Source organism: Bos taurus, chromosome 5 (assembly GCF_002263795.3).
Source record: "Bos taurus isolate L1 Dominette 01449 registration number 42190680 breed Hereford chromosome 5, ARS-UCD2.0, whole genome shotgun sequence".
NCBI lineage: Eukaryota > Metazoa > Chordata > Mammalia > Artiodactyla > Bovidae > Bos > Bos taurus.
The window spans coordinates 14,776,984-14,800,345 of NC_037332.1; the positions used below are offsets into that span (position 1 = coordinate 14,776,984).

Sequence of the window (23,362 nt, forward strand, 5' to 3'; positions counted from 1 at the left end):
CCAAAGACCAAAGAATAAAGGGAAAAGAAAATGTATGCCCACTTGTTGAACCTTGCCATTCAGTGTTTCAAGGAGATTCATCATCGGTTGTGCTGTTGTTTCCTAAGCATAATTTTCATATGTTCCTGTGCTTAGGGCATTGTTAGCATCATTGTTTTTACTAAAAAAAAAATATGATGCTGATGATAGTAATAATATGAGCTGCTTTTCCCAACATGGAGACCACCTAATAACATTCAGGAAGCCCTAAGTCAGCTTCTTTACCTTTTCCTGCTTTCTGTGTGGTGAAAAGCAGTCCCAGTGTTAGTGTTCGGAGAAGGCAATGGCACCCCACTCCAGTACTCTTGCCTGGAAAATCCCATGGACGGAGGAGCCTGGTGGGCTGCAGTCCATGGGGTCGCTGAGGGTCGGACACGACTGAGCGACTTCACTTTCACTTTTCATTTTCATGCATTGGAGAAGGAAATGGCAACCCATTCCAGTGTTCTTGCCTGGAGAATCCCGGGGACGGGGGAGCCTGGTGGGCTGCCGTCTATGGGGTCACACAGAGTCGGACACGACTGAAGTGACTTAGCATAGCATAGTGTTAGTGTTACTGAGGAAAATATTCCTCACATACCTTTTTATTTTCTTCCTTGGGAAATTTTAAAGATAGTGGGCTGAGGAATTCAAGCGCTAAATGACTGGTTAGCTTTATAAGAAACTCAGGATTATGGTCTGTGAAACTTGCATGTATCTGTAGAGAAATATAAGGCACTGTCTCAGGTTAAATGTATTTTCTTACTAATCTTTCAACCTTTTGTTTTAAACAACTTTTCGTTCTTTACCAGTTATACATTGCAAATATGTTTTCAGATATTTTTTTCTTTTTCACCTCAATATGGATTGGTATTATTGTGCCTTAAAAGTCCTGAACTCATTTTTTAATCTTTTTTAAAATTGTTTTATGTTGGAGCATATTTAATAAACAGTGTTGTGTTAGTTCAGGTGTATAGCAAAGTGATTCAGTTATACACATACATATATCTACTCTTTTTCAAATTTGTTAGCTCATTTTTGTCCAAAAGATGAAGGAATGAATTAATGGCTGAATGATCAAATGTGAATTAATTCCATAGCAAAATTTACTAAGTTCTATTTACCCTGGTATTTTTGCCTGGAAAACTCCATGGACAGCGGAGGCTGGCAGGCTATCATCTATGGGATCCCGAAGAGTCAGACTGAATACGCAAGAGCACCATTTACCCTAGTAGGAGGAAATGTTTTGTTGAAACATGGTTTTTCTTTGTATAATGAGTATGAGTAATTTATCTTAAGGCAGAAAGTTTTATCCACTAATTTAAATTCATAGAAAAATAGATTGAAGACTTCCACAGGCTTTACATAAAATGGTGGTGATGCTGATAACAATATTCATAACAACAGAAAATGATTACCTCATTCCATACTTCATGTATGCTGAGTTGCTTCATTTGTGCCCGACTCTTTATGACCCTATGGACCGTAGCCCACCAGGCTCCTCTGTCCATGGGGATTCTTCAGGTAAGAGTAATGGAGTGAGTTGCCATGTCCTCCTCCAGTGCATCTTCCTGACCCAGGGATCAAATCCACATTTCTTAAGTTTCCTGCATCGGCAGGTGGATTCTTTACCACAAGCATCACCTCAGAAGCCATCATTTCTGGCAGTTTATTGCTTAATTCCACTTTGCCTTAAACTGACTTTGTTTGAAATGAAAAAATTTCTTTGGGCTCTGCAATTATAAAATTATTGAAAACTGTTCCAAGGCAGCCTGAGAAAGTGAATGTGCATCAGTCACTTCTCCTTTATATGTCTTTTAAAACTGAACTCAAGGGTCTGAAAAGCAATTAAGATAATAGTTAGCACTTTGACTATACCATGTACCATGATAATATTTCTGCAGTAATCTGTGTGGGAAAAAGCATATCCAATGATGAAACATTAAATGATTAAGCAAACTGAGAACCCAATTACAGTCAACCTACATTGCTATTAAATTTTTGCTATTGTTGCTGGGCAGCTTATGGGGATATGGGGAAAACACAGTGTTGATTGATGGAATGCCAGATAATAGCCGATAGATGTAGACTGGAAAAATGTTAGAATTTACTACTGGGCTTGTAAGAGAATGATTTATGTATCTGTCCACGGGCAGGGAGGAAAATGAAGCTCACAAAGACCTGATGAGTCCTTTCTCTGAAAATGAAGGAGGGTCCTACTTCCTCTCAAAACCTAATTTCCCCTCTGTGAACAAGATCCCATCCTCTCTTGCCAACTCAACACTGACTCCTACCTTTGTTCCCCTCTTTGCATCATCACATTTTCCCCCTTACTACTGGCTCAAATCCCCACTATCATACAAAGTCTCGGTAATATCATCCTCCTTAAAAGAAACAAAAATCCCTAGGACTCATATCACTAAGTTACTGGCCCATTTCTCTCCTTCAGATTTGAAGGTGTCCATATTATTTTTACTTCTATGACTACAGTTAAATAAAACAGCAGGTCTTATTTTAAAATAATACTTTATATAGTCTAATTTACAAATAAATATAGCTTATGAGGATCTGTTATCTGCAGCTGTATATTATGGATACTAAAAATAATTTTTTCTTCTCTTAATAGTATGGCAGCTATGGTAATCCAGGCATACTGGCGTGGTTATATTGTGCGCAGGCAGATTCATTTCTCTGCAAAGCTACACCCTGCCACAATAGGACCCCTGACATCCAAGCCAAATTCTTGCATTGAAAACCAAACTATTTTAAAGAAAGAAAAAGTTAAAAATACCGTGAATATCCAAGAACAGAAGGAGAAGGCTGCTATTCTTATTCAGGTTAGTTTTAGTCTTTGGGTGAAACAGTTAATCTTGAGAGATGTGTTAGTTTTCTTTCACTGGGTTATTCTGTATAACAGGCAATCCCTGAATCATAGCAATTTACAAATACCTTGATTTATTTCTTACTCGTGTGACATGTACGCTGCAGGTGCCTTCAGGTTGACTGTACTTCTACTTGGTATCTAGGCTGAAGGAGTAAGTCTGTAAATTCTTATGGTCAAGCTGAACCACACAATCGTATTAAAACTTATGCTCCGATCTGGCATTTGTCACATATGCTAACATTTGATTAGTTGAAGCAGTCTCTCTTGGCCTCATCTAGAGCTATTTCTAGAAGCATGTTTCAGTTCAGTTCGTTTGCTCAATCCTGCCTGACTCTTTGCGACCCCATGGACTGCAGCACGCCAGGCCTCCCTGTCCATCACCAACTCCTGGAGTTTACCCAAACTCATGTCCATTGAGTCAGTGATGCCATCCAGCCATCTCATCCTCTGTTGTCCCCTTCTCCTCCTGCTTTCAATCTTTCTCAGCATCAGAGTCTTTTCCAGTGAGTCAGCTCTTCACATCAGGTGGCCAAAGTATTGGAGTTTCAGCTTCAACATTAATCCTTCCAATGAATATTAAGGACTGATTTCCTTTAGGATGGACTGGTTGGATCTCCTTGCAGTCCAAGGGATCTCAGGAGTCTTCTCCAACAGCACAGTTCAAAACATCAATTCGTCACTGCTCAGGTTTCTTTATAGTCCAACTCTCACATCCATACATGACTACTGGAAAAACCATAGCCTTGACTAGATGGAGCTTTGTTGGCAAAGTAATGTCTCTGCTTTTGAATATGCTGTCTAGTTTGGTCATAACTTTTCTTCCAAGGAGTAAGTATCTCTTTATTTCATGGCTGCAGTCACCATCTGCAGTGATTTTGGAGCACCGCCCCCCCCATAAAAAACAGTCTGTCATTGTTTCCGCTGTTTCCCCATCTATTTTCCATAGAGTGATGGGACTGGATGCTATGGTCTTTGTTTTCTGAACATTGAGCTTTAGGCCACCTTTTTCACTCTCCTCTTTCACTTTCATCAAAAGGCTCTTTAGTTCTTCTTCACTTTCTGCCATAAGGGTGGTGTCATCTGCGTATCCGAGGTTATTGATATTTCTCCCAGCAATCTTGATTCCAGCTTGTGCTTCATCCAGCCCAGCATTTCTCATGATATACTCTGCATATAAGTTAAATAAGCACAGTGATAGTATACAGCCCTGATGTACTCCTTTTCCTATTTGGAACCAGTTTGTTGTTCCATGTCCAGTTGGATGCAGTCTCAAAAACGACAGAATGATCTCTGTTCATCTCCAAGCAAACCATTCAATATCACGGTAATCCAAGTCTATGCTCCAACCAGTAATGCTGAAGAAGCTGAAATTGAACATTTCTATGAAGACCTACAAGACCTTCTAGAATTAACACCCAAAAAAGATGTCCTTTTCATTATAGGAGCCTAGAATGCAAAAGTAGGCAGTCAAGAAACATTTGGAGTAACAGGCAAATTTGGCCTTGGAGTACAGAATGAAGCAGGGCAAAGGCCAATAGAGTTCTGCCAAGAGAATGTACTGATCATAGCAAACACCCTCTTCCAACAACACATGAAAAGACTGTACACATAGACATCACCAGATGGTCAACACTGAAATCAGATTAATTATATTCTTTGCAGTCAAAGATGGAGAAGCTCTTACAGTCAGCAAAAACAAGACCGGGAGCTGACTGTGGCTCAGATCAGGAACTCCTTATTGCCAAATTCAGACTTAAATTGAAGAAAGTAGGGAAAACCACTAGACCATTCAGGTATGACCTAAATCAAATCTCTTATGATTATACAGTGGAGTTGAGAAATAGATATAAGGGACTAGATCTTATAGATAGAATGCCTGAGGAACTATGGACGGAGGCTCATGACACTGACAGGAGACAGGGAGCAAGACCATCCCCAAGAAAAAGAAATGGAAAAAATGAAAATGTCTGTCTGATGAGGCCTTACAAATAGTTGTGAAAAGAAGAGAAGTGAAAAGCAAAGGAGAAAAAGAAAGGTATACCCATTTGAATGCAGAGTTCCAAAGAATAATAAGGAGAGATAAGAAAACCTTCCTCAGCAATCAGTGCAAAGAAATAGAGGAAAACAATAGAATGGGAAAGTCTAGAGATCTCTTCAAGAAACTTAGAGTACCAAGAGAACATTCCATGCAGAGATGAGCTCAATAAAGGACAGAAATGGTATGGCCCTAACAGAAGCAGAAAATATTAAGAAGAGGTGGCCTGAATACACACAAGATCTGTATAAAAAAGATCGTCATGATCCAGGTAATCACAATGGTGTGATCACTCACCTAGAGCCAGACATCCTGAAATGTGAAGTCAAGTGGGCCTTAGGAAGCATCACTACGAACAAAGTTAGTGGATTTGATAGAATTCCAGTTGAGCTATTTCTCTTTTTTTTTTAATTTATTTATTTTAATTGGAGGCTAATTACCTTACAATATTGTATTGGTTTTGCCATACATCAACATGAATCCGCCACAGGTATACACGTGTTCCCCATCCTGAACCCCCCTCCCTCCTCCCTCCCCATACCATCCCTCTGGGTCATCCCAGTGCACCAGCCCCGAGCATCCTGTATCCTGCATCGAACCTGGACTGGCTATTCATTTCTTGTATGATATTATACATGTTTCAATGACATTTTCCCAAATCATCCCACCCTCTCCCTTTCCTACAGAGTCCAAAAGACTGTTCTATACATCTGTGTTTCTTTTGCTGTCTTGCATACAGGGTTATTGTTACATCTTTCTAAATTCCATATATATGCATTAGTATATTGTATTGGTGTTTTTCTTCTGGCTTACTTCACTCTGTATAATAGGCTCCAGTTTCATCCACCTCATTAGAACTGATTCAAATGTATTCTTTTTAATGGCTGGGTAATACTCCATTGTATACATGTACCACAGCTTTCTTATCCATTCATCTGCTGATGGACATCTAGGTAACTGCCTTATGACCCAGCAATCCTACTGCTGGGCATACACACCGAGGAAACCAGAATTGAATGAGACATGTGTACTCCAATGTTCATTGCAGCACTGTTTGTAATAGCCAGGACATGGAAGCAACCAGTTGAGCTATTTCAAATCCTAAAAGATGATGCTGTTACAGTGCTGCAGTCAATATGCTAGAAAATTTGGAAAACTCAGCAGTGGCCACAGGACTGGAAAGGTCAGTTTTCATTCCAATCCCAAAGAAAGGCAATGCCAAAGAATGCTCAAACTACCGCACAATTGCACTCATCTTACATGCTAGTAAAATAATGTTCAAAATTCTCCAAGCCAGGCTTCAGCAACACGTGAACCATAAACTACCAAATGTTGTTCAAGCTGGTTTTATAAAAGGCAAAGGAACCTGAGATCAAATTGCCAGCATCCATTGGATCATCAAAAAAGCATGAGCGTTCCAGAAAAACATCTATTTCTGCTTTATTGACTATGCCAAAGCCTTTGACTGTGTGGATCACATTAAACTGTGGACAACTCTGAAAGAGATGGGAATACCAGACCGCCTGACGTGCCTCTTGATAAATCTGTGTGCAGGTCAGGAAGCAACAGTTAGAACTGGACAAGGAACAACAGAAGCATGTAACAATCTACTAAAATAATTGTGTGTGTGCTCAGTCACTAAGTCGTGTCTGACTCTTTGTGACCCCATAGACTGTAGTCTGCCAGGCTCCTCTGTCCATGGGATTCGCCAAGCAAAAATACTGGACTGGGATGCCATTTCCTCCTCCAGGGGATCTTCCTGACCCAGGGATGGAATCTGCATCTCTGGCGTCTCTTGCATTGGTAGATGGATTCTGTACCACTGAGCCACCTGGGAGGCCCATCTTAATTGGGAAAATCTTTTAAACACTCATTTAACTTAAAAATTCAGAACCTCACCAAGACCAGATTTCAAAATGAAGTTCAATCTGATCACATTCATCCTTTATGTATTCACTCATCAAATAGATTTTAGAACATCCTGTTGTCAAGCATTGTTTTAGGTTTAAGAAATACAACTAGGGTATGAAACGAGTCACCAGTCCAGGTTCGATGCACGATACTGGATGCTTGGGGCTGGTGCACTGGGACGACCCAGAGGGAGGGTATGAGGAGGGAGGAGGGAGGAGGGTTCAGGATGGGGAACACAGGTATACCTGTGGCGGATTCATTTTGATATTTGGCAAAACTAATACAATATTGTAAAGTTTAAAAATAAAATAAAATTAAAAAAAAAATACAACTAGGAACAAAGCATACAAGATCTCTTCCCTCTTAGAGTTTGTGTCCTGGTGGAAAAGAACAACAAATTAAATATATAAAATAAAGTCTGGAAATTTATGGTGCTGCACCTCAATGAATGCTAATAACTAAAAAATGTAATGTTTCCCTTTATTCACTCATTTAGTTAAATATTACTTGGCACACAAAATTTACCAGCTTATATCCTGCTGGGATGTGCAGATAAGTAAGATAAGTGTATTAGACAGTGATAAGTACTAAGGGGAAAATAAATCAGGGAAGCAGGATAGAAGTTTCTAAGGAAAATTAATCATTTTAGACAGAATAGATGTGGAAGACCAGAAAAGGTGACAGTGCAGCAAGAGATAAACCATTAGGTATGTAGGCGAAGAATATTTCAGGCAGAGAAACATCAGATGCCAAGACATTGTTCTGGGAGCATACTCACAGTGTTCATAGAGCAGGAGGAAGCACTGTGATGGCAGAGGGGTGAAAGGAGAAGAGTGGGACTCATGAATCGTAAATCATTGTAAAGACTTTGGCTTTTACTCTGAATGACATGGGAAGATATTAAAGGAATCTGACCAGAGGACTCATGTGACCAAAGTTACTTAGGTTGTGATAATTCTCTAGGAAGGCTATAGTAGAAGCAGCGAAATCAGGCAACTATTGCAGTAATCCAAATAGTAGATAATGGTGGCATGGACCAGAGCAGTGCAGAAGTGGTGAGAAAGTCGCATTCCAGAATATATGTTGATTTATATTGAGGGTGTGTGTGTGTGTATGTATATATATATATATATATATATATATATATATACTTTGAAGGTAGACCTAGCGATATTAGTATATGGGGATGTGATTTTGAAAGACAGGGAGAAGTTAGAGATGCCTACAAGGTATTGGCATAAGCAACTGAAAAAAAAAATAGCCTTATAACTAAGTTGCTGGTTTTCATTATTAAAGGCATAGTTTTTGAATTGTCTTTGCTATAGTACTAATGAATACATTTAGTATTTTAGTTGACTTAATTTTTCTGGGCTGCATTCCTCATGGCAATGTATAGACAAAGCTGTTGCTGATGCCTGAATGGCTTGGGAGGGGAGGAAGTGCAATGATTTGAGGAAACTCTGAGGGAAAGAAATGAACCTCAGTTATGGTCTCAGAATATTGTTCTGTTGCATGAGGAATGAAAATGTCATGCACTGGGACGACCCAGAGGGATGGTATGGGGAGGGAGGAGGGAGGAGGGTTCAGGATGGGGAACACATGTATAATTTTTTTTTAATTAAAATTGAAAAAAAAAAAAGAAAATGTCATGCAGTTCAAACTTCCTCCTCTCATCAGTGGATGAGCAATACATTTTTCAACATTGATGGTGAATGTTTGCTTCATTCTATTCAATAAAGTAAAGTTCGTTATTTGATGAAACAGTCTAGCTCAGTGACTACATCTGCTGAATGTCCTTCTGTTAAGTTTGTGTCTGTAACAGAAGTAAGCACAATTCAGTCTTTCTTTGCAACTTAGAATAAGTCTCTCCTGATTTACATCATGGTACTTAAAATCACTGAAGTCAACTCAACTTCATTTTATTTCCTCCTCAGTACAATCATCTAGTTTCTTAAACTATTCATCTTAAAAATATGAATTTGCAGAATGTGATATAATAGAAAGAGCCTGGGCTTTAGAAGGTGCAAAATGAAGATTCATGAAGGATGTGGTGGAGACTGCTCACTGCTCACAAGAACCCAAGTCCTCCTCTTCTTCCTAGCATACAGACAGCCTAGGTATTCTAGCTTCCCTTGCACTTTTTAGTATGGTCCCTTTTTTCTGTAGCTCAGACTGTAAAGAGTCTGCCTGCAATGAAGGAGACCCGGGTTAGATCCCTGGGTCAAAAAGATCCCCAGGAGAAGGGAATGGCTACCCACTCCAGTATTCTTGCCTAGAGAATCTCTTGGACAGAGAAGTCTGGTGGGCTCCATGGGGTCTCAAAGAGTTGGACACGACTGAGCAACTGTCACTCATAGAGAAGAAAAAGATGTCAGGTGTATCTAATATAGATAGGACCATGGCCAGGGAATTGATTTGAATGTGTGAGAAAGAAAGATTATGAATGACTATGGGAAAAAAGTGGAAAGCTTGACATGAATAAGTTAGAAGAAGAATCTGAACACTGATTACACATTTATATTACCTTTATTTCCCATGGCTGGGACTTGGATTTCTGACCCTCCACTGATGCAGGAGGGCAGTATTTATATGTGTCACACCAGAAAAATACAGTTTAGAGCTCTGCAGAAGTCCTATCCCTGAGAAGTTAGGCTGGATCCACTGTGAGACATGATGAATCAGTCCTTCCACTCTTGTCATTGAAGGTCTGTATTAAATACTTCCCCTTATACTCTTTTTTCCCTAGAACTGCACCTAATCTTGGTATCTTAATGGTATAAGGGAAAAGGGGATGTTGAGGAGAGATAACTGAAGAAAAGATGATGTAACCAAAAAAAAGAGAGAGAGAGAGAGAGAATCCAGGGAAAGAAAACATGTTTCCCTAATGCTCTTTACTTTGTTAGCACAAGATCAGGGAAGAAGGGATATGAAGGGTACCTCCCTACTGGGATACCTCCCTAACAGGAAGAAATCAAAGGCCCATTTGCCATGTTGAGGCAAAGCATTTTGAAAGGTAGCTAGCAACCAAGAGAGCGTAAATGCCAGATAAAAGAATCATAAAAGAGGAGTTTTTTAAAAATCCCCAAATGAAGGGTTCTGTTGACTGAATATTTATGTTCTCCACGATATTCCTAAGTTGAAACTTTATCTCCATTGTGTTGATATTTGGAGATGGGGTCTTTTGGAGGTGAATATGTTGTGACGGTGGAGCTCCCATGAGTGGGATTAGTGCCCTTATAGAAGAGAGCCCAGAGAGCTCTCTAGTACCTACTAACATGTGAGGACACAGTGAGAATAGAGCCATCTGTGAACTAAGAAACTTGGTCTCACCAGACGATAAATTTGTCAGTGCCTTAGGCTCCTAGCCTCCTCTAGAATTAGAAGAAATAAACATTTGTTGTGTAAGTCACCAAGGCTATGGTACTTTGCTTACTGCAGCCCAAACAGACTTAAACAAGTGGGAGAAAAGAAAAATAGTTTGTTTTCCCCTAAGGTAACTAGATTCCCTATGTCAATCACCCACGGTACATGACATACCCTGGTCTGTAATAACAACCCAGCTGCATGAGACTAAAAATGAGGGCAGAGAGCTGATGGTACTCTCCATATGGGTAAACTAAAACGAGGAAATCCACTTTCTTAGGCAATACTTTTAAGCATGCTCCTCATCACACAAAGATATCCTCTCTTCTGTTTCTACCATTCAATACTGTTCAAGTTCCTGATTCATATTGAGATCTTTCCCACACACAAGAGTTTTGAACTCTCTTGAGAGGGCAATGGCACCCCACTCCAGTACTCTTGCTTGGAAAATCCCATGGACGGAGGAGCCTGGTAGGCTGCAGTCCACGGGGTCGTGAAGAGTCGGACACGACTGAGTGACTTCACTTTCACTTTTCACTTTCCTGCATTGAAGAAGGAAATGGCAACCCACTCCAGTGTTCTTGCCTGGAGAATCCCAGGGATGGGGGAGCCTAGTGGGCTGCCGTCTATGGGGTCGCACAGAGTCAGACACGACTGAAGTGACTTAGCCACAGCAGCAGCAGAGAGATTATAATTTATTGATAGCAAGTTAAAAAGTATTGAAATATTATTTCTATACCAAAATTCATGTTTAGAGGCAAAATAATAAAAATTTAGTTAATTATACATTTTAAACTTTATGTGATGTTTAATATCACACTTTTCTTATTTGATAAACTAAGTAAATAGAATTTTTATAAACAAGGGGACAAAGAAATTGGGAAAATAATATTTAACAAGAGTCTAGTATGTGACAATCATGTATTCATCACTGTGTATAAATGTATATACATTTATCCCACACCCTTCCTTACCTTTGAGTCTTTGCCAGAGGCAACTAATGATGGCTGACTCCCTTGCCATAGTCTGATTTTTCTCATTTATGCAGTCCTTGTTTCCACTATGTAAGTGCATGTGTGTATATAAACACACAAAGATACACGCACACATGCATACACTATTGGCCAACTAGAAATGGGGCATCTTATATGATTGGTTGGGGAAGTATGTTTGGCTATCTCTTATTGGTCCACTTGGTCCTGAGATAGAAATAGGAACAAAAATAGAGAAGCGGGCAGTCATTGACCAAGTCTTAACCATTCTTGGCTAACTGTTGTGGAGATTTGGCCTACTAGGCTGGTTGCCGCAGAGATTGCGTGTTATTTCTATTGTCATAAATTTTCTGGCAATTATCTGTTTGTATATTCTTCTTCTCAATGTATATATTTTGCAGAATAACAATACCAGTATTATTGCTAACAATACGATTACTAAAATATATTTAAGGTAACTTTTGTAATTAAATTTACCTTTTGATTGCATTTCACTAAGAGCATAGCTAAATAAATCTATTTCAGAGTCACTTTAAATAACTTCTTTGTGGTTATGCCCATAGCATAAAATCTCTTTATATATTTTTTCAGGAGTTTCTTTTATTTAATATTTATTTGTTACAATTTTCTTAAGCATGTGCTCAATTCCAAATTCAAATCTAAGCAAAGTGTATATTCAGAGACATCTGGCTTCTATTGCTATATCTTCCCCTCTGTTTTCTATGTCTATAGGTAATAAACTTTGAAATTAATTTTATACTTTATGCTTTCACTTTGTAGATATTAGCAATGACATATATTTAAATATAAAAATTTATATATGTGTTTATTATATATTTATATTGGTTTTCAGAGATAAATGAAGGTATGCAATACACACTTATTTCTACCTATGTTTTACATTTACTATATATCCTGGAGCTTACCCCTAGCAGTGTATAAAGATATTAATTTTTTAAAAGCTCTAGTGTTCTTGGAGTTAAATTTAGGAAAGCTCCAAGATTCCTCCATGATTATGGAGGAATCTTAATGTTTTAAATTCTATCTAACATTCTTAATGTTTTATCATGTGCTTGATTTATTTAAAGATGAAATTAGTTAATTGCTATGGGCCAGGATACTAAGTCTCTAATAGGGCCATTTATAAATGTTGAAGTTTTCTTTAATGCGTGTTAGTTTATTTTATACATAATCATTTGAAAATTAACGGAATTGGTTTTCCTCTGTATCTCTTTCTTCTTAATTTAGAATGGGTCCTGGAGGGATTGTCAGATAATTGATTGGTTGACCTACATGTGCAGTTGAGGGAGTTTTAAAGATTCTTTTCTGCTTACTATGAGGAAAGTCCCCTGAGATTCAGAACTTTAGACACAAGCAGTCATTTAATTTATCTTGCAGTTTTAAATGTCACATAAAGTTCAAAAAACAGATTATCGAGCCATTAAACTAAGGTCTAAGATGTTTTATCTTCCTAATGGGATAACACAGAGAATCTGGTTTGGAGTTTGATCTATAACCCTGTATAACATGCTTTAAATTTTTGTTTAGGCAGTTTGGAAGGGCTTTCTTTTGCGAAAGAAACTGACAACAGCTCTAGAGGCTATTAAGAATGAAGAATCTGAAGAAGAATATGAAGAAATAGATTTAGAAGATTTTACATTTGATGAAGTAAGTGCTAACTACAACATAAGGATATTGGTCTTAAAATATTGGTCTTTTGGAGCTAAACCAGTTTCTAAGGTTTTCATCCTATTAACACTCTGTTATGGATTTTTTTTTAATAGCACTTGAAAAATTATGCTTCTAATATTTTAACATCTTCATTTAGGATACAAGCTTGTATAGTGTGTAAATGTGATCATAGACTATTTACAAGAATTCTTGTATATTCTTCAACCTGATTTATGCAATGGTTTATCAATTATTCTTCATTAAATATAACTGAGCTTATTTATGCCCTGTTCAACAACTAATAGTTCTTTATTGCCTAGCAAAATGAGAACAACCTCCTTAAATTGTTTTTCAAGGGTTCAATAATCAGGCAGCAAACTCTGCAGACATATTTACCACTTCCCATCCATGGTGTCCACATACTCTAATCACATTGAGCTCCCTCTTACCATACAGAACACTTACCTTTTACATCCTTAGTCTTACTCGTTCTGTTTCCTCTATTTCTAGAGAGTCAAACTCATGTATTTATCACTCAGATTAAGGTAGAGAATGTATGGCTATACCCAGAAGACTTCCTTGTGCTTCTATAGTATTCATACCCCTGTCATCATAGATGAGTTTTGCCTATTTCTGGGCTTCCAATAAGTAGAATCATCCAATATTTACTCTTTTTTCACATAATATTATGTCTGTGAAATTCACCTATGTGGATGAGTATAGTTGCATATATATCATTCTTTTGAATATAGAATATACTACTTTTAATCTATTATTGAATATACCAATTTTTAAAAGTCTGTATACTGTTGATGGATTATTTGTTATGCGTTATCTTAGTGTTGCCTATTATGACTAAAGACACTACGAACATTCTTGTACATACTTTTTGATGTGCATATTCACCTTTCTTTTGAGAACTGAATTTCTGAGTCATATCATTAACCTATGTTTAGTAGCTAGTGTCTAACAACATCTTAAGGTGATTGTATCAATTTACAGTCCTATCAGCAGAATATGAGAATTTCAGAGGAGCTTTATCCTCACCAAAACTTGGTATTTTTATGTCATTTTCTACCAATCCAGTAGGTTTATAGTGGTATCTAGTTCTTTTGCCTTTTCATACTGTTCATGGACTGGAAGAAACACAAGCTGGAATCAAGATTGCCGGGAGAAATATAAATAACCTCAGATATGCAGATGACACCACCCTTATGGCAGAAAGGGAAGAGGAACTAAAAAGCTTCTTGATGAAAGTGAAAGTGGAGAGTGAAAAAGTTGGCTTAAAGCTCAACATTCAGAAAACGAAGATCACGGCATCCGGTCCCATCACTTCATGGAAAATAGATGAGGAAACAGTGGAAACAGTGTCAGACTTTATTTTTCTGGGCTCCAAAATCACTGCAGATGGTGACTGCAGCCATGAAATTAAAAGACGCTTACTCCTTGGAAGGAAAGTTATGACCAACCTAGATAGAATATTCAAAAGCAGAGACATTACTTTGCCAACAAAGGTCCATCTAGTCAAGGCTATGGTTTTTCCTGTAGTCATGTATGGATGTGAGAGTTGGACTGTGAAGAAGGCTGAGCACCAAAGAATTGATGCTTTGGAACTGTGGTGTTGGAGAAGACTCTTGAGAGTCCCTTGGACTGCAAGGAGATCCAACCAGTCCATTCTGAAGGAGATCAGCCCTGGGATTTCTTTGGAAGGAATGATGCTAAAGCTGAAACTCCAGTACTTTGGCCACCTCATGTGAAGAGTTGACTCATTGGAAAAGACTGTGATACTGGGAGGGATTGGGGGCAAGAGGAGAAGGGGACAACAGAGGATGAGATGGCTGGATGGCATCACTGACTCGATGTACGTGAGTCTGGGTGAACTCTGGGAGTTGGTGATGGACAGGGAGGCCTGGCGTGCTGCGATTCATGGGGTCGCAAAGAGTCAGACATGACTGAGCGGCTGATCTGATCTGATCTAGTTCTTTTAATTTGCGTTTATCTCATAACTAATAATGTTAAATACCATTTCATTTGCTTTTTGGCCATTTGGATATGTACTTTTGTGATATGATCAAGTGTTGGTGTGCGTTTTTAAGTTCGGTTGTACATCTTTTTTCTTATTGACTTGTGGGAGTGCTTTTTATAATCTGAATACTATTCTGTTTTCTCTTGAAAAAACATTCTCTAAATTCTGAGATTTCCCTTTTTTTCTCTCTTTGTGGTTTATTTTGATGAACAGAATGTTTCTATTTTAAATTAAAAACAAAAGATTTTTGTTTTCATGACGTATAAGAAATCTTTGCTTATCAGCTCATTAAGATATTCTAAAAACTTTATTATCTTAACTTTCAGGATTTAAATCCGTGGTGCATCTTGAATTAAATTTGGCGTGCAATGTGAGTAGGGCGTCAAATTCTCCTCCAAAGATACACATTTGGTTGTCTCATTGACCCACAGCTATCTGTTGTATAGACCATACTTTTCACAAGAGATTCCAGTGGAAGCATTATTTACATTCAGGAAGCTGTGCATGGGTTCTCCTAATTTTCCTTGGCTTTCTGTTACAGTTTATCCTTATATCACTACTCTAATTACTACATAATTTATGGTAAACTTCATTATCTAGTCTTAAAAGTGCTCCGACTTTGTTGTTCTTCTTCAAGAAAGATCTACTCTGCTACTTTTTATCCATTTCATTTATGTACAGATTTTAGTACTAGCCTATCAATTTGCACAATAAATGTTCAAATTTTCTCTGAGATTGTAATAAATCTATAAGTCAATTTGGAAGAACTGATTTTTTTTAGAATATTGCATTTTTACATTCATGAACATAGAATAACAACCCTATTTAACTTAAAATCTCTGTCCACTATACTCTGTATTTTCTTCATAGTGTTCTTGTACATTTTTTATTAGATTTACTTCTAGCTATTTGACATTTTCTGATATTATTTTGTTTTTGTATACCAACCTTATATCCAGTCACTTTCTGAAATCACTTACTTATCTCTCAAGTCTTTTGAATATTCTGTACCCACAATCATATCACCTGAGCATAATAATTTTTATTCTTCTTTTTTTTTTTTCCTAATTCGTATGCCTTTTGTTTATTTTTCTTGCTCTATTGTCCTGACTAGTACCTTCAGTACAATGTTAAATAGTGGTGATTTTAGAAGTCATCTTTTGCTAGTTCCTGGTCTCAGGGTAAAAGCTTCCACTACAAAGTCAGACGTTTAATATAGGTTTCTTTCAGAAACTCTATATTTGATTGGGTTAACCTCCTTAGCATCTCCTTACCTTTCCAAGAAGTTAATATATGATGATGATGTTGATGATTCTATACATAATTTGGCTTTTATCACTTTGCAGGCTTATGACATTGATTTACAAGCATTAAACCATGTATTCCTAGAACAAATTGACTTAGCTATAAAGTATTATTATTTTATATACCACTAAATTTGTTCTGCTAATATTTTTTTTTTTTAGGATTTTTGCCTTTGTATTCAAGAAGATGCTATGCCTATAAATCTTTCTAGTAAAATTCTTTTCAGATTTTGATGTCAACATTGTGCCTATTTGATTAGGAAATGTTTCCTATGTTTCTTTTTTCTGAAAGAGTTTGATGTAAGATTGATGTTATTTGTTTCTTAAAAATTTGTCTTAGCACATCATCTTTTGGGGATAATGTTCCACGAGCACTTGAAGGTGCATTTTTTCAGGTGTTATGGCTACTAAAACCTCAATTCCTCCGTTTGATAGTTGTATTTTTAAAAATCTTTATTTTTAGTGATTTGGAGAGTTTTCTATAAGTTATTGACAGAAGAATGCTAAATCTCTTATTATAATTGTTTGTGTGTGTTTCCTGCTCAGTCATAGCCTACTCTTGGCTACCCCATGGACTGTTGCCCGCTAGATTCCGCTTTCTATGAGACTTACCAGGCAGGAATACTGGAGTGATTTGCCATTTCCTATTCCAGGGGGTCTTCCCAACCTAGGGATCGAACATGGGTGGGTTTCTCTAAGTTAAGTTTTTAGTTCTGTCAAACTTGACCTCATAGTTTGAGGATATGTATTAGGGCATACACATTTAGAACAGTTAAATCATTGTATAATTAACCCTTTTAAAATAATAAAATTTCACTCTTTAACTCTAGTTTCCCTCTTTACATATTGAAAATGGTTATAAAAATTTTTCTAAGAAAAATTAAGAGAGCATGGAATCTGATTTTATGATCAGAGAAGGCCTGCATAAGGTGAAATATTGATAAAGATGTGAAAATAAAGTGAAGGGATAACCATCAGATAATACTATACATGGCTAAGTGGTATGGAAATGAAAAAAGAAGGGATTTTTTTTAGTATACTAAAGGAACCCAAAATGCACAAGAAGTAGAACTGATGAGTGGGCTTCCTTGGTAGCTCAGCTGGTTAAGAATCCACCTGCAGTGCAGAAAACCCCTGTTCAATTCTTGGGTCAGGAAGATCCCCTGGAGAAGGGATAGGCTACCCACTCCAGTATTCATGGGCTTCCCTGGTGGCTCAGCTGGTAAAGAATCTGCTTGTAATGTGGGAGACCTGGGTTTGATCCCTGGGTTTGTAAGATCCCCGGAGGAGGGCATGGCAACCCACTCCTGTACTCTTGCTTGGAGAATCCCCATGGACAGAGGAGCCTGGCAGGCTACTCTCATGGGATTGCAGAGTTGGACACAACTGAGCGACTAAGCACAATACGGCACAGTACTGATTAGTGGTGGAGAATAACCTGAGATCAGGAAGAAACATAAAAATGATCAGGCAACAGTCCACATAAAGCCCATGATATGATTTCAAGAACTTTGAATTTTATTCAAATGTGATAGAAAATTATTACTTGGTTTTGAGCAAAGGAGTTAAATGTATTATTGTTTTAAATGGATAAATTTGTTTCTAATACAGAGATTATAGTTTAGGGGAGCTAAGAATTAAAGCTAAATACCAATTAGGAAGGTATTGTTACTTTTCTTTCCTTTGATAATTTTTACTGTTTTTTTTTTATTGCCATCACTTAATTTTCAAATAATCTTAACAACTTCAGATGACATAATCAAGTTATCAAAGTGTAACTGCTTTTTTTGTGTTGTTCTTTCTTTCTTTTACTTTCCTATATACAAATGCAAGACTTATCTAACCAGTCTTATCTAACCAGACTTATCTAACTTCCTTTTCATCTTATTTAGGTCATAACAGTAGTTCCTTTGGATTAAGCCTAAACTCTTCTTTAAGATATCCCAAAAGAGTTGTAGTCATCTATTCAAACTGATTTTTCACTCCCAGCCAACAAATACTGAATGCTTACATATGGTGGGCACCATGCTTGGTATCAGCATATGTACATAGACAGATATGACACGGTCCCTAGTCTAGAAGATATCGGAAATATATTTGAATTTTACAGTGAATTACAATTGCTATAAAAGAAGTGAATATAAAACTGTCTTAATAAATTTGCCTCAAACAAAAAGCCTGGATAAGTCTGCCATGAAGTTTTTATATTGGTTTGTTGCCTGTCTGAAATATTTGCATTTAACAAATGGTTAACCAAGGGTACACTGATAACCAAAATCAATTTATTTGGGTTTTTATTAAGCATGTGTGTGTGAATGCTCAGTCATGTCTGACTCTTTGCGACCCCATGGACTGAAGCCTGCTAGGCTCCTCTGTGCATGGAATTTTCCAGGCAGGAATACTGGAATGGGTTACAATTTCCTACTCCAGGGGATCTTCCTGACCCAGGGATTGAACCCACATCTCCTACATTGGCAGGAGGGTCCTTTACCACTAGCGCCACCTGGGAAGCCCATCAATTCACTTCAATTCAGTCACTCGGTCATGTCTGACTCTTTGCAACCCCATAGACTGCAGCATGCCAGACTTCCCTGTCTGTCACCACCTCGCGGAGCTTGCTCAAGATGCCATCCAGCCATCTCATCCTCTGTTGTCGCCTTCTCCTCCTGCCTTCAGTCTTTCCAGGCATCAGGATCTTTTCTAATGAGTCAGGTGGCCAAATTATTGGAGCTTCAGTGTCAGCATTAGTAATGCCAATGAATATTCAGGATTGATTTCCTTTAGGATTGACTAGTTGGGTCTCTTTACATAAAGCCCATGCTGCTGCTGCTGCTAAGTCGCTTCAGTCGTGACTGACTCTGTGCGACCCCATAGAGGGCAGCCCACCAGGCTCCCCCGTCCCTGGGATTCTCCAGGCAAGAACACTGGAGTGGGTTGCCATTTCCTTCTCCAATGAATGAAAGTGAAAAGTGAAAGTGAAGTCGCTCAGTCGTGTCTGACTCTTAGCAACCCCATGGACGCAGCCTACCAGGCTCCTCCGTCCATGGGATTTTCCAGGCAAGAGTTCTGGAGTGGGTGCCATTGCCTTCTCCAACATAAAGCCCATAGTTTGCCTTAAATTTTTAAATGCTGAAAAGTGAGGGATCTGAAATTTTTATCCTGCATGCAATCTAACAAGGTAGGCTGCCACACTTTCAAGGAGGCTGGCAGAAGAAATGAGACATGTATTACTTGTCAGGCAGCAGAAATGTCATGCTGATATTTATTCCCCTTTGCCCTCAAGTTCCATAGAGAAGAATTCCCCCTTGGGAATTGGGAGGCCTACGAAACCCTACATTTTATAAGGACTGCAAAAATCTGCTTGTTTTATGCTCTAGAGGAAGTCATTATTTTCTTACACCAGAACGCAAACAAATTTTGCCTCTGCACCACAAGAAGACACTCAGAAACTATATTTTCCAAGTCTGTTAGCTATAATATATTAACATCTTTGGAAAGATAGTCCAGAACAAAAGATGTCATAAATCACACAGAAGTGTTAAGAGACGTAAAGAAAGCTATCTCCCAACAATATGTACCCCTAGTATGTATGTGGCAGATTTTCTCACATATAGCCACTCCAATGGCCACTGTGAATAATCTGACAGGGGCTAGTGCTGGGGACCAGCCCCAGCTGATCCAGGGTATTCGCATTAGGCTATCCTCATGATACATTTGATGATGGTTACCAGACTTCATTAAAGGTTACCCAGTTGTAACCTTTATGATGGAAGTAAACTCCAATGCTATGAAGAGCAATATTGGATAGAAACCTGGAATGTTAGGTCCATGAATCAAGGCAAACTGGAACTGGTCAAACAGGAGATGGCAAGAGTGAACATTGACATTTTAGGAAACAGTGAACTAAAATGGACTGAAATGGGTGAAATTTAACACAGATGACCATTATATCTACTACTGTGGGCAAGAATCCCTTAGACTAAACAGAGTAGCCATCATAGTCAACAAAAGAGTCCAAAATGCAATACTTTGATGCAATTTGAAAAACAACAGAATGATCTCTGTTCATTTCCAAGGCAAACCATTCAATATCACAGTAATCCAAGTCTATGCCCTGACCAGTAATGCTGAAGAAGCTGAAATTGAACGGTTCTATGAAGACCTACAAGACCTTCTAGAACTAACACCCACAAAAGATGTCCTTTTCATTATAGGGGACTGGAATGCAAAAGTAGGAAGTCAAGAAACACCTGGAGTAACAGGCAAATTTGCCTTGGAGTACAGAATGAAGCAGGGTAAAGGTTAATAGAGTTTTGGCAAGAGAATGCACTGGTCATAGCAAACACCCTCTTCCAACAACACAAGAAAAGACTCTACACATGGATATCACCAGATGTTCAATACCGAAATCAGACAGATTATATTCTTTGCAGCCAAAGAATAGAGAAGCTCTATAAAATCAGCAAAAACAGGACCAGAAGCTGACTGTGGCTCAGACCATGAACTCCTTATTGCCAAATCCAGACTTAAATTGAAGAAAGTAGGGGAAACCACTAGACCATTCAGGTATGACCGAAATCAAATCCCTTATGATTATACAGTGGAAGTGACAAATATATTCAAGGGATTAGATCTGTTAGACAGAGTGCCTGAAGAACTATGGATGGAGGTTCGTGACGTTCTCCAGGGGACAGGGATCAATACCATCCTGAATAAAAATAAATGTAAAAAGGCAAAATGATTGTCTGATGAGGCCTTACAAATATCTGGAAATAGTAGAGAAGTGAAAAGCAAAGAATAAAAAGAAAGATATACTCATTTGAATGCAGAGTTCTAAAGAATAGCAAGGAAAGATAAGAAAGCCTTCCTCAGTGATCAATGCAAAGAAATAGAGGAACATAATAGAATGGGAAAGTCTAGAGATGTCTTCAAGAAAATTAGAGATACCAAGGGAACTTTTCATGCTAAGATGGGCATAATAAAGGACAGAAATTGTTTGGCCCTAACAGAAGCAGAAAATATTAAGAAGAGGTGGCAAGAATACACAGAAAAACTATGCAAAAAAGATCTTCGTGACCCAAATAATCACGATGGTGTGATCACTCACCTAGAGCCAGACATCCTGGAATGCGAAGTCAAGTGGGCCTTAGAAAGCATCACTATGAACAAAGCTAGTGGAGGTGATGGCATTCCAGTTGAGCTATTTTAAATCCTAAAAGATGACGCTGTTACAGTGCTGCACTCAATATGCCAGCACATTTGGAAAACTCAGCAGTGGCCAAAGGACTGGAAAAGATCAGTTTTCATTCCAATCCCAAAGAAAGGCAATGCCAAAGAATGCTCAAACTACTGCACAATTGTACTCATCTCACACGCTAGCAAAGTAATGCTCAAAATTCTCCAAGCCAGGCTTCAACAGTACATGAACCGTGAACTTCCAGATCTTTAAGCTCGATTTAGAAAATGCAGGGGAACCAGAGATCAAATTGCCCACATCTGTTGGATCATTGAAAAAGAGAGTTCCAGAAAAAAATATCTACTTCTGCTTTATTGACTATGCCAAATCTCTTGACTGTGTGGATCACAACGAACTGCAGAAAATTCTTAAAGTGATAGGAATACCAGGCACCCTGACCTGCCTCCTGAGAAATCTGTATGCAGGTCAAGCTGCAACAGTTAGAACTGGACATGGAACAACTAACTGGTTGTACATCAGCACTATATATTGTCACCCTGCTTATTTAACTAATATGCAGAATGCATCATGAGAAAAGCTGGACTGAATGAATCACAAGCTGGAATCAAGATTGCCAGGACAAATATCAGTAACCTCCGATATGCAGATGACACCACCTTTATGGCAGAAAGTAAAGAACTAAAAAGCTTCTTGATGAAATTGAAAGAGGAGAGTTAAAAAGCTGTCTTAAAACTCAACATTTAAAAAACAAGGATCATGGCATCTGGCCCCATCACTTCATGGCAAATAGATAGGGAAACAATGCAAACAGTGACAGACTTTATTTTTTGGGCTCCAAAATCACTACAGATGGTGACTGCAGCCATGAAATTAAAAGACACTTGCTCCTTGGAAGAAAAGCTATGACGAACCTAGACAGTATTTTAAATACAGAGACACTACTTTGCCAACAAAGGCCTGTCTAGTCAAAGCTATGGTTTTTCCAGTAGTCATGTATGGATGTGAGAGTTGCACCACAAAGAAAGCTGAGTGCTTAAAAATTGATGCTTTTGAAATGTGGTTCAAAAGAAGACTCTTCAAGAGAAGACTCTTGAGAGTCCTTTGGACTACAAGGGGATCCAACCAGTCAATCCTAAAGGAAATCAGTCCTGAATATTCATTGGAAGGACTGATGCTGAAGCTGGAACTCTAATACTTTAGCCACCTGATGGGAAGAGCTGTATCACTGGGAAAGACTCTGATGCTGGGAAAGATTGAAGGCAGGAGGAGAAGGGGACGATAGAGGGTGAGATGACTAGATGGCATCACTGACTTGATGGACATGAGTTCAAGCAAGCTCCGAAAGTTGGTGATGGACAGGGAGGCCTGGCGTGCTGCAGTCCATGGGGTCGCAAAGAGTCGGACATGACTGAGCGACTGAAGTGAACTGAACCAGGCATTTCCTCTTTAAGCTTCTGCATTGAACTTCCTCTTGGACTTCAGCTTTATTCTAGATACAGCTGGAAGTCTTAGCTATTACACAGACTCTTTCTTGACCCTCAAAGAAGAATTCTAAGGCAATTCTGCCATGTAAAACAACCCTGGCCAGTGAACTGAGACTTACTTGAATGCTTTCAAGGCCATAGTGGTGTTTTCTTAAACATTTGCAGGTGAAATATGACCAGGACACCTTCCAGGTGGCATTTGTCCACACTATAGGAAGACTGATAATCCAGAGGTATTTTATGAGGGGGTGGAAGCAGGGACTGGTGCAAGATATGGGACCATCACCCAATAACATGATAGACTTAGGAAAATGACTGTCACAGTGTAGTCACAGACTCCTGGAAGGGGGTGGCAGGCCCAGCTCTGAGTTAAATTTAAGGTGTTTGCACAAGCTTGGGAGGGCCCCCAAAGGACATTTTTCTTATGGTGGGAGGTTTCAAGAGTAGTTCTGAAGGACAGAAGATCATTAATGTCCT

General features: G+C 38.5%; 1 protein-coding gene across 5 annotated transcripts in view; it reads left to right on the forward strand.

The window, feature by feature from the left end:
• LRRIQ1 (leucine rich repeats and IQ motif containing 1) overlaps positions 1-23,362 on the forward strand; it is a 225,845-nt gene that overhangs the window by 103,755 nt on the left and 98,728 nt on the right. For all 5 annotated transcript variants that reach the window (XM_059886782.1, XM_005206079.5, XM_059886783.1 and 2 more), the window contains 2 exon segments: positions 2,645-2,855; positions 12,752-12,871. In XM_059886782.1, the coding sequence (XP_059742765.1) occupies positions 2,645-2,855; positions 12,752-12,871 (331 nt within the window).